The sequence below is a fragment of the Notothenia rossii genome (assembly GCF_949606895.1).
Source record: "Notothenia rossii genome assembly, chromosome: 7".
Taxonomy (NCBI): Eukaryota; Metazoa; Chordata; class Actinopteri; order Perciformes; family Nototheniidae; genus Notothenia; species Notothenia rossii.
The window spans coordinates 67,086,628-67,102,842 of NC_136905.1; the positions used below are offsets into that span (position 1 = coordinate 67,086,628).

The window sequence follows — 16,215 nt, forward strand, 5'->3', positions numbered from 1 at the left end:
TAGAGTTGAAAGAGGGAAATTAAGGGATACAGTTTTAGAGGCAAAGAGGGAGTGGAATGTAGCGGGTATTCTGGGAACAGAAGGAGAAGGAGTAAGAGCTATCAGAAAAGCACTGTTCACCTTTTTGAGGGAAACTGGGATAGGGAAAAGAATTTAACAGTAGACCATGGATGATTTGTTTTTTTTTTTGTTTTGTTTTATTTATTTTATTTTATTTTATTTTATGGTTTTATTTTTGATATGCTGGTTTATTAGAGGACTGACATGATGATACACACTCGTGTACAGTAGGTGGCGGTATGCAACCAAAAGCTGTTTGCGACCCGCCATTAAAAAAAAGAGAAGAAGAAGAAGAGAAGAATACGATGGTTTTCATTTGTAGTGCTTGAGTTGTGCATGGGGCCTACGCCATCCCCTTTGACTCACAACACTTTTTGAGTAAACTTAAATTTGTGGGAGTCCTCCCCGTGCTCCTCTCTTCTGGTCAGCCTGCGAGTGCGTGCACGAGACACCAGCATATTACAACAAGGATATTCTGGACCAAAAAGATGTCAGCTCAAATCATAAGCGGGAAAGAGGTTTCAGCGTAAGTAACAGACTTTATCCTGCTCCTTTATTGCTGCATATAGAGCCAAATAGATGTAAACAGCGTGACGAAACGTGTGTGTGTGCTGGCTAACTAGGCTGCTAACTAGTTAAGTTAACGGTGTTAAAAGGTAAAGTTAAAGTCACTTCAGTCATAAAAAAACGACTCTGTAGGAGCCTTATCCATGTTTAACATACATATGTTTTATATGTATATTGTATTTTCTTGTCAGTGTTTGCAGCACATCATTCTTTCTTAACTTAGTTGTATTGGTTGCACATTATGCTGTCCACGTGAATGAAGTGTGCCCCAACAGTTACTATACAGTTAAGTCATCCAGCTTCTAAAACACAGTGGACTCTTTCTCAAGTTGAATGCTATATTTATTTACTGAAAGTTAGATAAGTCTCATTGTGTTAATACTAAATGTACTGACATGTGACTGTCACTTGTGTAATTTGGTGGTATTAAATAAAGTCAGATAATTGAAAACTTCAATGGTTGCAAATCCTGCAGCATTATGTAAGAAGCTGTGTGATATGATCTTTGCCCTGTAGGTACAGTGACCTCAGGTGATGACAAACACCCTTCATGAAAACCTGTTTTATTATTTAAGTGTAATTTTCAGAATATTTTCTTATATTATTATTAGTTTTCAGTTTGAATGAATCCAATTATTGCTTACCATGCACAGTTTAGGATAGGGTTTTTGGCAAAGAGGAATAAACATTTAATTGAGTTGCATGTGCTTGTCACAAGACGTAACAGCCTGCACCCTGTTAAAATCCCCTCACAGTACTCATTAGTTTAATTAAATTCACAGATCTGACATGCGTTCAGTTGGAGGCTTTACATTCATTATTTTTGAAGCTTTACAAAAGCTGACCATTGATTGTTCTCTAGACCTTTATGGACTTTGGTTTGATTCACAAGTGTCTCTGCCTTTCAGGAAATGTAATTCTCTACTATGCTTTCGTGAGGTCTTTAAGGAAGTACAATTGGTTGGCACGGGCCACAATCAAAGCCCAACAGTACTGTGTATTGTATGAGTGTTACAGGAATATGGCCCTAGTTGAACAGTGACCTGTGATAAAGATATCTACTGTTGTAGCTAAGATAAGGACTGTTGTTGTGATGCAATCATTTATACTATTGCTATATGTGAAGTCCTAGAATTAGACATTTAAATGTTTAGTCCTTAATTACGCCAACCTCCTTTTTGTGAATAAATGAAGGTTATATGTGAAATATTGTCCTTAAAGAACAAACTTTCAAAAGTAGGTATTTGATATATACTGTATGGCTTGCACATGTCGATTTAAAATGTGTATTTTGTCCAAAGTGCCATCTGCTTTAAAGTGCCTGATGTTTTGAATTGGGCTGGAAGACATTAAAATCATCAGGTTATTTGGGCCCTTTGGATGAAGATTACAATCACAAACCACACACTTTGTACGGTCATAGGGGCAAAAACAGTCAAAGGTAACTTCAAATGTAGTTCAAAGTGGTGTCACTCCACTTTGTCATGCATCCTTCATCAATGGTAATCACATGGTGTATTTTACCATGACTGCCAATGAAGTTCATGTGATGCACAAAGACACTGTTTAATCTGAGTCTGTTTCTTTGGTAAGAGTTTAAAATGTGATCGTCTGTCTATCTCCGGAGCCTCTTGAGCAACACCGTGGATGAAGTCAATAAAGCTAATTTGTTTTTTGATTAGCATATGAACAAAAAATGCTGTCAGTTTTAAGCTTTATACTGACACGCTAGATCTTATAATGGATTGTAATGTAAAGTTAAAGACCAGTATCTTTGTGTCACTGCTGTCTTTGATTGTTTTAGTTGACTTGAGTTCATCTACTGTACAAGTTGAGTGGACAAAATAAAGACAAATACCAAAGATAAGATTCTCATTCTCCTCAACTGATGACCTGGCTTTGCATGTGCAGTGGAGATTGAAGGCATATTGAACAATGATGTCACTAAATAAGAGATTAACAAGCTTTTATTTTGTTGTCTTTCTTTCTCAGGAAGGTGAGGGAAGGTCTGAAAAAGGATGTGGAGCAGATGAAGCTTCAGGACCCAAACTTCAAACCCGGTCTGGTGGTTTTACAGGTAAGTGTACATTTGAAACAGGAACCTGTATTATTTTATATACTACTTTTGTACGTTTTGCAAGTTATATGGGTTTCGTTTGCAGGTTGGAGACCGCGATGATTCAAATTTGTACATCAGCATGAAGTTAAAGGCTGCAGCAGAGGTACAACATTTATCTACACCACACATTTTCTACAAACTGTTTGCAATCAGTCCCAACTTCGGGTCTAATCTCTGCTTCTGTGAACACAGATTGGAATAAACGCTACACACATGAGACTGCCCAAGACTGCAACGGAGGAGGAGGTGAGAGTGGATTTGAAGTATTATTGTATCCCAGGTTTTGATTTGACTGTATACACAGTGTTAATATGCAACTAGTAACTGTGTTGGAGTCACATTATGAAATAACAAAATCAATGTAATTGTAATCGGCTATGGTAACTGGGTAATACCAAAATATATACATGTTTTAAAAGGGTAACTACGTTTTACAGTTCAAAAGTTGACTTCCAAACACGGTCACACTCACAGTAAGACACTTGACTGTATTCAAGGATGTAAAACATGAGATAGTAGACATGATTTTCAGTGCAGTGACATTGGTGCAAAGTTTAACATTTAAGGAGGCTTTTGGTGCCATAACAAAATATGGATAGTAAGGTTAATTGTTAAATGACAGGAGAAGGACATGGGATTGTAAAGGCTGTCTGTCTGTCTGTCTGTAGGTTCTTCACAGCATCACAGAGGTGAACGAGAACTCGTCGATCCACGGCCTCATCGTGCAGCTGCCCTTAGACTCAATCCACAAGATGGACACGGAGAAGGTCACCAACGCCGTGGCCCCAGAGAAGGACGTAGACGGGTAGGCACATACTTAACTAAAGATCAGGCTTTTATTTTAGGGTTTGCTTATTGGTGCTTATTTGCTTCCATTGATTTTAGTTGAAAGAATGAAAATCAGAGAGCTTTAATTTGCAATGTTCAATGTCTTCGGATCCATTCTCAGGCTGACCAGCATCAATGCGGGGAAGCTTTCACGCGGGGACTTGGGCGACTGCTTCATCCCCTGCACACCAAACGGCTGCATGGAGTTGATCAGACAAACCGGTAAACACAACTTTATGCACCCCTTTTTAAACAATACAAATAATGCTGGCCGTGAAAATATACGACGAATAATCGAATAAATCCTGAAGTAATTTATCCATCTCCTCTCTACAGGTGTGTCTGTGGCAGGGAAGAAAGCCGTAGTGGTTGGTCGCAGCAAGATTGTGGGCGCACCGATGCACGACCTGCTGCTGTGGAACCACGCCACCGTCACCACCTGCCATTCTAAAACCACTGATCTCCCTGGAGAGGTAGACACGCCTCCATCCAACACAGGAATAAAGTCATTAGCAATAGAGCATATAATGCAACTGATCATTGTTGTTGTTGAAACTTCATAAACAATACATTCGTCATGACATGCTGGGAGTAACCAACCTATGCAGCCATCGTGTGGTGTAAAACAATACTGCATGTTTTGCTAGTCTTCAATTGTTTTATTTCTATAAACTCTCATAAATGTAATTCCCACCAGGCTTAGTTTGATCTGTATCAATGCCACTCTTTTATTTATTGAAGACTCTCTTATGTAAATCTCTGTTTTCTTTGTCCAGGTGGGCAGAGCAGACATCTTGGTTGTGGGCATCGGGAAAGCAGAGATGGTGAAAGGAGAGTGGATCAAGAAGGGAGCAGTGGTCATCGACTGTGGCATCAACCATGTCCCAGGTTCCACTCCAAGTTTCATTCTGCTTTAAAGCATTGGACTCTGGAGTTTAATCCCTGAATCAAGTGATTGCATTTACTTATAACGTTTCCCTCTGTGTTTTCAGATGAGACTAAAGCCAGCGGTAAGCGGGTGGTGGGTGATGTCCACTACGCCTCAGCCAAGGAGCAGGCCGGCTTCATCACCCCTGTGCCGGGGGGGGTGGGACCCATGACTGTGGCCATGCTGATGGCGGTAAGCTCCATCTCATGGTGGCATTAAAGGACATTTTGTTGTGATCATTTCTATCATGACTTATTTAGTTTCAACAAAGCAAGTAAAGGACATTTCAATGTATTATTTATTTAGTTCTGTAGTCACATGTAACCTGGATTTTAAAAGAATGACTGTTTCTTTGTTTCTAGAACACCGTGTTGAGTGCGAAGCGCTTCTTGGACAGCCACCAACCAGGGAAGTGGAACATTACTTACACCAAACTCAACCTTCAGAAGCCTGTGCCAAGGTTTGTTCCATAATCTTCCTCATTCTGTCATTCACATGCTCTGTTAACTTGTCACAGAAGGATCGATTACATTTGGTAAACCACTTGTTTGCTTGAGTGCTTTTTTTGTCTGTCAATCCTTGCTGTTTCCTCTTTATGTTGAGATCAAAAAGTGATTGTGTGTCTTGTTTTAATAACTCCAAACAGCGACATTGTGATTTCTCGCTCCTGCGTGCCCAAGCCTATCGACGGTCTGGCGAGAGAGGTGGGCCTGCTCTCTGACGAGGTGGAGCTCTACGGCAAGACTAAGGCCAAGGTCCAGCTGAGTATCATCAAGCGCCTGCAGGCTCAGCCAGATGGCAAATATGTGGTGGTCACTGGGTAAGCTGTCTGCACCTTTATCTGCTGACTCAACTGAACTGTTTGTTTTTCCCTGGCCTGCAGGCTGTAGATTTGTTTTAATGTTTCAAACTAAAGCAAGATCCGATTCCTTTTTTTTTTTTTTATAACCCAGCTTCATTTAAATTATTACTTGTTAGTTTTAATGTTCCATTATATTTTTCTGTCTACAGCATTACACCCACCCCCCTTGGCGAAGGGAAGAGCACCACCACCATCGGTCTGGTCCAGGCCCTGGGAGCCGAAATGAAGCTCAATGTGTTTGCTTGTGTCCGACAGCCTTCTCAGGGGCCCACGTTCGGCATCAAAGGTGAGCTGTGGAATAACGTGCGCTCAGCGAGAGTGGCACAGGTTTGCAAGCTGTTCAAATTGAAAGTTGGAGTCATGGTTTGTTTAACTCTGTCTTCTTTCTGCAGGTGGTGCTGCCGGAGGTGGATATTCTCAAGTCATTCCAATGGAAGAGGTACTACACTGCTCTTTGAAGTTAGTATTGAACTGCTTGTTTAAAAAGTCAAATTAACAATTAGGTCTGTTCATTTTTAGTTTAACCTCCATCTCACCGGGGACATTCACGCTATCACGGCTTCCAACAACCTGGTATCTGCTGCCATTGATGCTCGCATGTTCCACGAGTCTACGCAGACTGACAAGGTGGGTACTCCGTTCGGACTGTGAAACACACTCTTTGTAATGTGTGTACTCGGACTATAATATGTCTCTTCCTGTTCATCCTCAGGCTCTGTATAACCGCCTGGTCCCGCTCATTGGAGGACAGAGGAAGTTCTGCCCGATCCAGATCAACAGACTGAGAGTTAGTTATAGATCAAAGATTTGTAGGTTTTGACTCACACCCCAGAGTGTGGCATACGGCTTACATTTAAGTGTTTCTGTATTTGTTTAGAAACTGGGCATAGAAAAGACTGATCCCTCCACTCTGACTGAAGAAGAGATCACCCGCTTCGCCCGCCTGGACATAGAACCGAGCTCTATCACCTGGCATAGAGGTATGAAGTCTCTTGACCCTCATGACACAACATTATCTGTCTCATTAAATCCACTGTATGTAAGTCAGGGCTTGGAATCATTAGAGTGATATATCCAATATATGATGGATACAAGATAATAGCGGTTTTAAAATGTTTTATATGCTGAGTTATGCACTCAACATATTTAGAATATTTTTTTCGAACCCCGCAAATGATGTGGTTTTCGAACAATATATTGTGACTGTATTAATAATTGCGTGTCATTTTAGTGTTGGATACCAATGATCGGTTCCTGAGGAAGATCACGATCGGCCAGTCACCGACTGAAAAGGGATTCACAAGGGAGGTAAAGAGATATACTGTGTGTATATATATATATATATATATATATATATATATGACAATATGAACAACAGCCATGTTTAAACTGTGTGTAATACACAGCAATGTATATTATAGAACAATAAATGTGTGTGCTTTCATCTTTTCTTCTTGTATACTGAGTGTAACGTCTTATTTTACCACATTACGTTGATGATGAGAGAATATTAATGTCCGCTCTGTTTTCCAGGCTCAGTTTGACATCACAGTGGCCAGTGAGATCATGGCGGTGCTCGCCCTCACCAGCAGTATGAAGGACATGCGTCAGCGTCTGGCCAAGATGGTCGTGGCCACCAGCCGTGGAGGAGCGCCCGTCACCACAGAGGACCTGGTCAGTGCCACACGCTCCCTCCTGACGGGACCTTCTAATTAAGTATTGTGCAGACATAATACCCTGCTGTATTTCTCTACAGGGTGTGAGCGGCGCGCTGACTGTGCTAATGAAAGATGCCATCAAGCCCAACCTGATGCAGACCCTGGAGGTGAGTACGACACACATCCTGACCTTTGCACTTCCATTCAAATAGTTTTTTCAAGCCAAAGAAGTTGCCTCAAGTTATGGGCTTTGTATCATATGTGATTCGTCTGAATCCACAGGGAACGCCTGTGTTTGTCCATGCCGGCCCGTTTGCCAACATCGCCCACGGCAACTCTTCCATCCTAGCTGATAAAATAGCTTTGAAGCTGGTTGGACCCGAGGGCTTTGTGGGTAAGTGGATCTGAGAAAATGTTATTTTTAATATTAGCTTTGTCTTCTTTGTTCTGCAGTGCTACAGTAGATTGTTTGCTGTGTTGAAAGTACAAATGATTTAGTGTCCGATGTCATATAATTGAAGGTTGTAACTCACAGTTGGGATTCTGTTACTATTCTCCTCTGTCTCACAATCCTTGTCAATTGTGCAAACAGTGACGGAGGCTGGCTTTGGAGCTGACATCGGCATGGAGAAGTTCTTCAACATCAAGTGTCGCTACTCGGGTCTGAGACCCCACGTGGTGGTGCTGGTGGCAACCGTCAGAGCCCTGAAAATGCACGGGGGAGGACCAACGGTGAGTAGCACTACGGTTCTTAAATAAATATAGTATAAAGATAAATAGATATATAACTGGTACACACATCTTCACTTGGTGAGGCACTTTCCCTCCAACAATCTCTCATAGAGTCTTTGTAATTCGACATGATGTTTGCCATTCTCCACTGAGTACTGAACGCCACATCAGCATCTACACAATGAATATTTCCTCTGTACAAAACAAGGTTTCCCTTCCCTTTGGAAAGGACAACTCGCTGCTGGGAGTGTAATTACATTTCCTGATGAGCAATAACTCATACTCTCATTTAATCCAAACAATTTTAGAATAACGCAAACAATTGTAATAGCCTCAGCTGTATAGGATTTGGTGATTTCATTGTTGGATTACTTTCATTGATTAAACATTTGTCTGATTTTATCAGGTCACTGCTGGGATGCCACTGCCTAAGGAATACATTGAGGAGGTAATGAATAACACGAGATTAATCAACATTTTGTATTTAAATGTTTTGTATGGAGAGCCTAAAGCAATACTGTCAATACAGTTGCTGCTCTTAAATAACTTTTAATAATCTTATTTTAAAATGTGTGCATGTCTGTACCCTCATGTAGAACCTGGAGCTGCTGGAGAAGGGCTGCAGCAACATGAGGAAGCAGATCGAGAATGCACAGCACTTCGGCGTGCCGGTGGTGGTGGCCGTCAATGCTTTCAAGTAAGTGGTGGATGACCACGGTAGGAATGGACTCAGATTATCAGTAACACCTAAAGCTGCTTCAACCATCCATATGTTCATATACAAATATACCCAATGACTGCAAGTAATGTTAAAGGCTTCCTACAGAGAATGATCCTCTGCAGCCTCTTGGCAACTTTCAGCACATTATTTTACATTTGACAGCAAGCTACGTTACTGATTTTTCTTCAATCTCACCACTCTTATCAACCCTGTGTCCCATCGCAGTCAACAGACCAAAATAACTGATAGACCTTCTGTATGTACCTGCCCAGCCAAAAACAACAGAGACAAAGTAGCTGGGGAAGATAGAGCACCATCTAGCGGCTGGAGAGCTAGATATTAATGTGAGGAGCTTGCAGGGACCAAAAACTTAACTGAAAGTGAATATAAGACTTGCATCCATCAATGTTTTGTGTGCAGCTTATTGTTGCCAAATAAAATTGATTAAATCAGATTAAAGATGGGTCAATAGATTATACATCTGTTTTCGGTTCAATTTTTCTTCTCACATTTTTGTTGACTGGCAAAGAAAAATGCCTCAGTACTTCAAAGGAAAATATATGGCCTTCACTTGAGGTGGATAGGTATTTAATCAGCAGAGCGAGTTAGGTGATACATAGACGTGTAATTTAACATGTAGTTGAGAGGTGCATTATTTAAAGCCTCTTTATGTCCCGCATGTATCTGTGATGGTTTGATCCTGCAGGGCAGACACTGAGCTGGAGCTGGATCTGGTCTGCAGCATGGCCAAAGCAGCCGGAGCCTTCGACGCCGTGCGCTGCTCCCACTGGGCCGAAGGTGGAGCCGGTGCTGTGGCCCTGGGGAAGGCTGTCCAGAGGGCCTCCGAGGCCCCCAGCAAGTTCAAGTTCCTCTATGATTTGGAGGTATGGGCCATCACATTTTCTATTTTTTCCAAGATGGTTAAGGGCAAGTGTTTGAAATTGCCAGGAAATGTGCATGTTATTATATTCGTTTTGTCTGTAAAGGGGAATGCAAATGTGTAGCTCTCAACAACGAAGAAATTCCCTCTTACCTGTACTTAAAAACTGTGGACACATTCATACTTTTGGTTTAGTAAACAAAACAATGTTTAGCGCGAGTTAGTCAACATTGGAATTGTTTCTAATTTGAATACTACAATTCCTCTTTAGCTCCCTATTGCTGATAAGATTCGAATAATCGCCCAGAAGATCTACGGAGCGGACGATATTGAGCTTCTCCCAGAGGCTCAACACAAGGTGGAGCTCTACACCAAGCAGGTCAGAAACATGTTGGTTTTCCTCCTCTGTCAGGCCTGCATGTTGGCAGCTGCTGTTATTAAATCTGGATTTACAATGCTGAATGAGTCCTTTTGTTAACAACCTAATGCATGTTTTTGTTCACTCCTCTACCCTCAGGGTTTCAGTAATCTGCCAATCTGCATGGCGAAGACTCACCTGTCGCTCTCTCACGAGGCGGACAAGAAGGGCGTGCCCTCAGGCTTCATCCTGCCAATCAGAGACATCCGAGCCAGTGTGGGCTCCGGCTTTCTGTTTCCACTCGTCGGCACGGTGAGCTTACAAACAATGCATTTTCCTTCCCACAGTTTAGCAGCAGATTTATGTTCAGGTATTAGGGTGTGACGCTCCATCAAATAACATCACATTGTGTTTGCTCCAGGCATCTGTCAGTCTTATAATTAGCATATTATTAATGTAGCAGTTAACTGTCTTGTCATTGTAATAACAGACGTGTTGACAAACACTGCTGTGATCAGGCTGTGCAAACAGTTTGCACAAAGGGCCTTCAAGTAAAAAGTGAATAGCTGAATCCATTCATGACTGCAGACACCCTGGAAATGTAAAACAAACGGTGTCACCAACTGTTTGCTAAAGGTTAATCTCTGTGAATAAGAAAGCCAGACATCTTAACCCGGGGACTACTAACAAATACTTTGCTACAATTAATCAACCAATTAAACTATGTCATCTATAATACATAAGAAAATAGTTTTGTAACACAAATAATTTAGTTTTAAAGTGAATCACAGTATATTATCAAGGAAAAACCACAAACTTTCCAATACATCCATGCATTTTCAAATATATTCACTGTCAGCACCTTGAATACATTCAGCCTTTGTTTAACTTGTTTCAAATGTCTCTTTGATCATGTGTACTTTTTAATTTATTGATTTGATTGATGGATTTATTGACTGTTTTACTAAAAACGTCTTTCTCTCACTGCTCCTCCTAGATGCCCACGATCCCCGGTCTGCCCACCAGGCCTTGTTTCTACGACATTGATCTTGACCCTGAGACTGAGCAGGTCAACGGGCTCTTCTGAGGCAGATGGTAAGAAGCTGGTTAAGATCTACAGATACCTATCTCATGCTACAGTTGACAGGCACATGGTTTTAAATATTGCCTTGTTTGTTTCTGCTTTATCCCCCTTCTGTAGAGATCCAGTGAGCATTGATGAAATGGGATGGACTACTAACTGGAAGCGCCTTCAGCTTGTCTGCTGGAGCTGTTTGTTTGTTGATATTTTTCACTCAAACCATTAAATGTGTAAATAATCTAATTTGTCTTGCCCACAAGGCTGCAGAAATCAAGAAACGTCATTATAACAGTCCTATTGACAATTCTTTCAGTTACATGGATGCTGAACAAAAACAAGTCCCTTTTTTGTATTTGTAATCTCAAAACACTGACAATAATCGGCGTAGACTCTTGAGTGTCTAAATTGGAGCCTTATATGAATTAATTATGTATTTTACAATTGTGAGTGCCTTTGGGATACATTTTTAATTGTTTTCTTTTTGAACAATCTTGTTACTCTTGCTTGTGAAATGTCCTATTTTGTCTCGTATTCTAATTGAATATTTCTAACACTGCTGTATGAATCATAATTTGGGAAATTTGTGGTTTGCACTTTTCACTCTAATAAAGTGTCCTTGGTTGAAAAAAGCCCACATGTAAAGGGTTTTACCTTATTTATCAACACTGTTCATAAAACAATGTTTTCTATTTCACCTCGTGTTTTTCTCGACAATCAATCATTGTTTGATTATTTTTTCAGACTGTCTGGATTACAAACTGTTCAGAGTGCATATTGATTGGTAATGGTCCGCCATGTTCGAAGACAGTGGCTTATGTTCCCATTTGATAGAAATAATGAGGATGTGGTATGATCACATGCTGAGAACGCATTCTCTCACACAGCACTGATGTCAAATAAGGCATTGAGACTTCCCAGAACAAATGCATATAAGTGCACTTCCCAAGTATCATATGCTTCCATTTGGTCCACTATCCTAATTTCTTACACTGGCTGATTGCTGACAAAGAGTTGGTGGCAATTTGTTGTGTCGTGTACCATGTCAGTGTAGCATCGCCATGGAAACCAATATGTCTAGGTGCTCTGTTAAGCGTCTCAGGCGCATTCAAAGGTGTGACACATAAAGTGCACTGGAGTGGAACAAGAGGAATCAACAGATATTATTCATAGGTAAGGAGCACTTATTTTTGCAATATATTATTTTCAGCTGAAATATGTTGATTGGTAGAAACGTTTTTAGGCTATAAAGGACAGTTTGTTTAAAAATATAAAAAACATACGGTACTGATGGTAACATATTGTATGTACTACCATACATGTATCAATGGATGAATCAGACTGCAAAGTTCAGAAAGCTCTAATCAGCATTTTGACCATGGAAAAATGATTCAGTGTTGCAGTGATCTGCTGTGAAATGATAACAGATGCTGTACCAGGATGGCAAACTGCAAGAAGAAGTAAAAAGTATGTTTGAACTATTATTAAACACATTATTTTCCACCAGCAGGAGGACGATGGATAGTCTGAAATATAACTACGTCAGGGACTACGGGTACTCGGCATAGTCCATTAATAATGCTCAGGAGAAAACGCACTTCTTCTAAATATCTTTCCCCGGGATCAACAAGGATAGATTCTGGAAGCAGGAGGTGTGATGAGTGCAATGACTCATACTGCACATGTTTCATGATGAACATGTTTGTGCAGAGCTGTGAAGAGAAAATCTGTGAAAAACTTGAAACGGCATCTCTTACAGAGCACCAGAGGCACTCTCGTGCTGAAGCTCCACGATTGGACCAAAATCAGTTTACACGGAAGCTGAATGCATTAAAGAAACTTTTTTCGACATCACTCAACTGCTTCAACTCTACCATAAAACCTGGTGAGGGAAGCAGCCATGATGCACATCACACCGTTACAATCCTCAATAGGCACACCAGAGACTCTGTGGACCTAAACACTGCTGGTGGATTATCAGCCTCAGAAATAGATAAATTCAGCAATGCAGAACATAAGTCATCTGTGGAAGATAGCGAAGCCAAGCAACTCCTTCATCAACACGTTTTTTATTCCAAACGCCATTCAAAGTCTCTAGGGCTCAAAGCCTTTTGGAGGCAGAAACCCAGAAAGACTTCTCCTTTCTTCCAGCATTTTGGAGAAACTGAGGCGTATATGGCAGATGAGATAATAGTCCTGGCTAATGAACATGCAGATGAAAGCACATAGGTAAAACACCACTGTGCTGACTGTGGGTGTATATGTGACAGCTATGGTGTTAGCAAGGCTAATAATGAGTACAGGGAAGAGTTGAAAACACTTTCACATGTAAGCAATAGACAATTTACACAAGCAACAAAGCACCCCATGTCATCTCAATAGAAAATGCGTCAGAGCATCCTGAGGTGAGGGACAAGATCAGACTCTAAATTGCATTCAACAGTGACTCATAATTCACCATAATGCTGCTGCAGAAAATGGTGATGTTGCCGGAAGATTTTAACTTGAACAAAAACAGATTATATATGAACTGTTACGTTAGGTTCCTCTGCCCACCTGGATCCCTACGGCTGGGCAGATTATTATGGATTAGTATGTTGATGATAAAAAAAGTGAACAGTTCTTCACGAAGATGGCAGTAGAGGAAAGGCTTTGGTGTGAGCTGTCGCCCACTGGAGGATCAATGTGTAAGAAATGTGTGTGCGAACTTGCATTCATACCAAGTGAAACTTCAAGCCCTTGGGTGGTCATACTGAGTTAAGGTTAGACATTTGCTTTTACAGCCATATACCAGTGATTTAATCCTGATTTTTGTATTATATTGTTTCAACATAATTTAGGTGTAGTAAGTGTTTTCCATTTGTTGTCATGACTGAAATATTCATAACAAACCCACATCATCATACTGCTTTGCAAAACTCTGCCCTGCATCAGCCAACTGTGTGTGTGTTTACTGGCATCAAATTGCAGAAGAGACATGGTTATATGTGTTTATTTGTTGTGGTGGAAATTCCACACTTAATCACCTTCTGGTAAGAAAAGAACAAATATACAAGCTTTAACCAAATAACTTTTATTTAATAAAGAGTTATAGCATTTAACAGAATCAATCTTATTTCCAGCTGGAAAGGCCAGAGGTCCGGCACTAGTAGATAGCAGGATCTGAGCCCGTCACACAGAAAAGCAATGTCATTTATACAGATGAGAGCAGATAACAAAAGGGATATTAGACAGGTAACATCCGTATGATCATTTGCCTGACAATGGTCCAGTGGCACCCTCCTGTCTGTCGAGTGTAAGAGAACAGAAGGCTGCCAGTGTTTTGTATTAAAGGTATGATAAAGCCTGGGAATGAGCCCTAGTTGACATTAGGACTGATACATTCAAACTGCCGTAAAATAAAGCCAGAGAAGGAAGTTTATATACTTAAATGAGACTTAATGATACATTTACTACAACATTTATGTGAATACAGTCAAGCCTTTTCTGGATATGTTTATGAGATATGTATTTCATTCTTTACAAGCATTTTCAAAGAATGATCGTTCAAGTATTATTACAACCAGGAGGAGGATCGGGAGCACCACAGTCACCAGGACCAACCTGACCAACAGCACGGCCACCACCTTGTTTCTTTTCTTTTCCAAACCCTTGTCCACATCCTTTTCCTTGTCCACATTCATTCAAAACAAACCAACGATGCATTTTCTTTAAACAGAGAGAGGTGAATGGCTGCTTAGTTTTAACTCAAAAAGGGTGTAAAAACTCATACCTTTTCACATTTCCTTTGTCCTTCCTGTAAAAAAAATATGGAAAATGAATATGGGAGCTACAAACTCACTAAATCAGCCAGTGGGGCATAGGACACATCGTGAGGCTGAACAAATTCTTACTCCGTCAAAGTCATAGGCTGGGCATTGCTCCTCCTGCCCAATTTCCACTTTCTCGACCAGATGAATTGTTTCATAAGTACACATTGTTTTATGCTATTAGTCACAGGCCATCAGCACTGTCAGGAAACAAACTCACCTTTTTGGCTGTGATGGGGAAAACAAAACAAAAAAACAGGGGAAAAAGTTGCAGTTAAAAGAGAAATGACACATGAACCAAAATGTCAAAAACATTTTTCCTGCACCGAAAACTATTTCAGAGCAACACATATATAACATTTAATCAAAGAGACTTACATGTATTCATTGTGTTCTTTTTAAGTGCAGAAGAAAGTCTATTCCTTGGGAAGAATAAAAAGAGAGGAACATTTTCAAGTTTCCCATCCGTCAGTACAAATAAAAACAATATTGCTATTTTACTACATACCTGGAGCAGACATAATATGTATCTACATCTGATGGGTGTGTTCAGTCTGTATTTACAAGATGTTGTATGAGATGAATGTGGGTGTGTTGGGACAGCAGCAGGTCTCATGTTCTAAAATGTAACTGCATGATATACAGAATTGGGTTCACCCTGGAAAACAACGGTGTTTTTCTTTCTGAGAGTGACTGAAAGATCCACCCTTTAAAACATTCAATGAAGGATCTGCACGTACACCTGAGAGCAGGGGAGTGAACAGAGTGCTGAAGCTTGCCCAATCAAAATCATCTGGAGACATTCTCATTTCCTCCCACTTTTTCCTATTTTCTCTCCATTTCCTCTTATGTTTTCTGTGCTGGAATAGCTTGCAACTGTGCCTCAGTGCATCATTTCATTGAAAACAGTCATTCTGGAATATGCACAACATTGACAAAAGGGGTATTTTTTGTTTTTGCCATGATTAAGATAAGAATATTGATAACTCTCTAGGGCAAATTTGAAGCTACAACTTTCAAATAGCATAACTTCCAACTATTTCGTATGGAATAAAACACACAAGATAAAACGTTCTCATTAATGATTAATAGTAAGTTGTAATGACAATGATTGATTTTTTTACCTGTTAACAAACCAAGCTGTCCTAATGCTAGGCTAGGTTAACTGGCTGCTGGTAGCAGCTTTATTTTTAGCAAACAGTCTACATATGAGAATGGTAGGTTATATAACTCTTTACAATAAACTGATAAGCAAATGTCCCAAAATAGCAAACTATTCCATTAAAGAGGATATATAATGTAGGTTCATAGTTTTATTCATATTTATACTTGAAATGCTTTAATGTTCAAAACCCCTCGTTCCTGTGGTACTGTCTGTCAGGATATACCTGTATTAACACTGTCTGAAACGCCCTGTTAGAGTGCCTGTTTCTTTGGACCCAGTCTGCTCTGAGTAGTTTTAGGAAAATAATTGTGCATATAGTTCTGATGCCGTGGTTGGAGATAAATGAATGGACACCAGTATGGCTATCGTATAAAGTCTGCATGTGACATACAGGAGGAAGGGGAGCCGTTGTCTAACTCCATGCTTTCTGACCAAGGCAGCCCACAAAAA

General features: G+C 40.4%; 1 protein-coding gene and 1 long non-coding RNA gene across 2 annotated transcripts; one reads left to right on the top strand and one right to left on the bottom strand.

Annotated features, from left to right (window-relative positions):
• Positions 1–361: 361 nt before the first annotated feature.
• Positions 362–11,488, top strand: mthfd1b (methylenetetrahydrofolate dehydrogenase (NADP+ dependent) 1b). Its single transcript, XM_079640324.1, has 28 exons — positions 362–586; positions 2,620–2,704; positions 2,790–2,849; positions 2,939–2,992; positions 3,415–3,551; positions 3,696–3,796; positions 3,911–4,047; positions 4,351–4,462; positions 4,567–4,694; positions 4,865–4,962; positions 5,149–5,322; positions 5,514–5,650; positions 5,757–5,803; positions 5,884–5,991; positions 6,077–6,151; positions 6,242–6,344; positions 6,596–6,672; positions 6,898–7,038; positions 7,121–7,189; positions 7,305–7,416; positions 7,615–7,754; positions 8,161–8,202; positions 8,351–8,451; positions 9,182–9,359; positions 9,627–9,734; positions 9,873–10,025; positions 10,711–10,808; positions 10,915–11,488. The coding sequence occupies exons 1-27, from the start codon at positions 549–551 to the stop codon at positions 10,798–10,800; spliced, it is 2,805 nt and encodes a 934-aa protein (XP_079496450.1). The 5' UTR covers positions 362–548; the 3' UTR covers positions 10,801–10,808; positions 10,915–11,488.
• Positions 11,489–13,848: 2,360 nt separating this feature from the next.
• On the bottom strand, positions 13,849–15,876 carry LOC307046895. Its single transcript, XR_013810275.1, has 2 exons — positions 15,109–15,876; positions 13,849–15,022 (listed from the first exon to the last, which is right to left on the bottom strand). It is a non-coding gene; the product is annotated as an uncharacterized lncRNA (long non-coding RNA).
• Between the last annotated feature and the right edge of the window lie 339 nt (positions 15,877–16,215).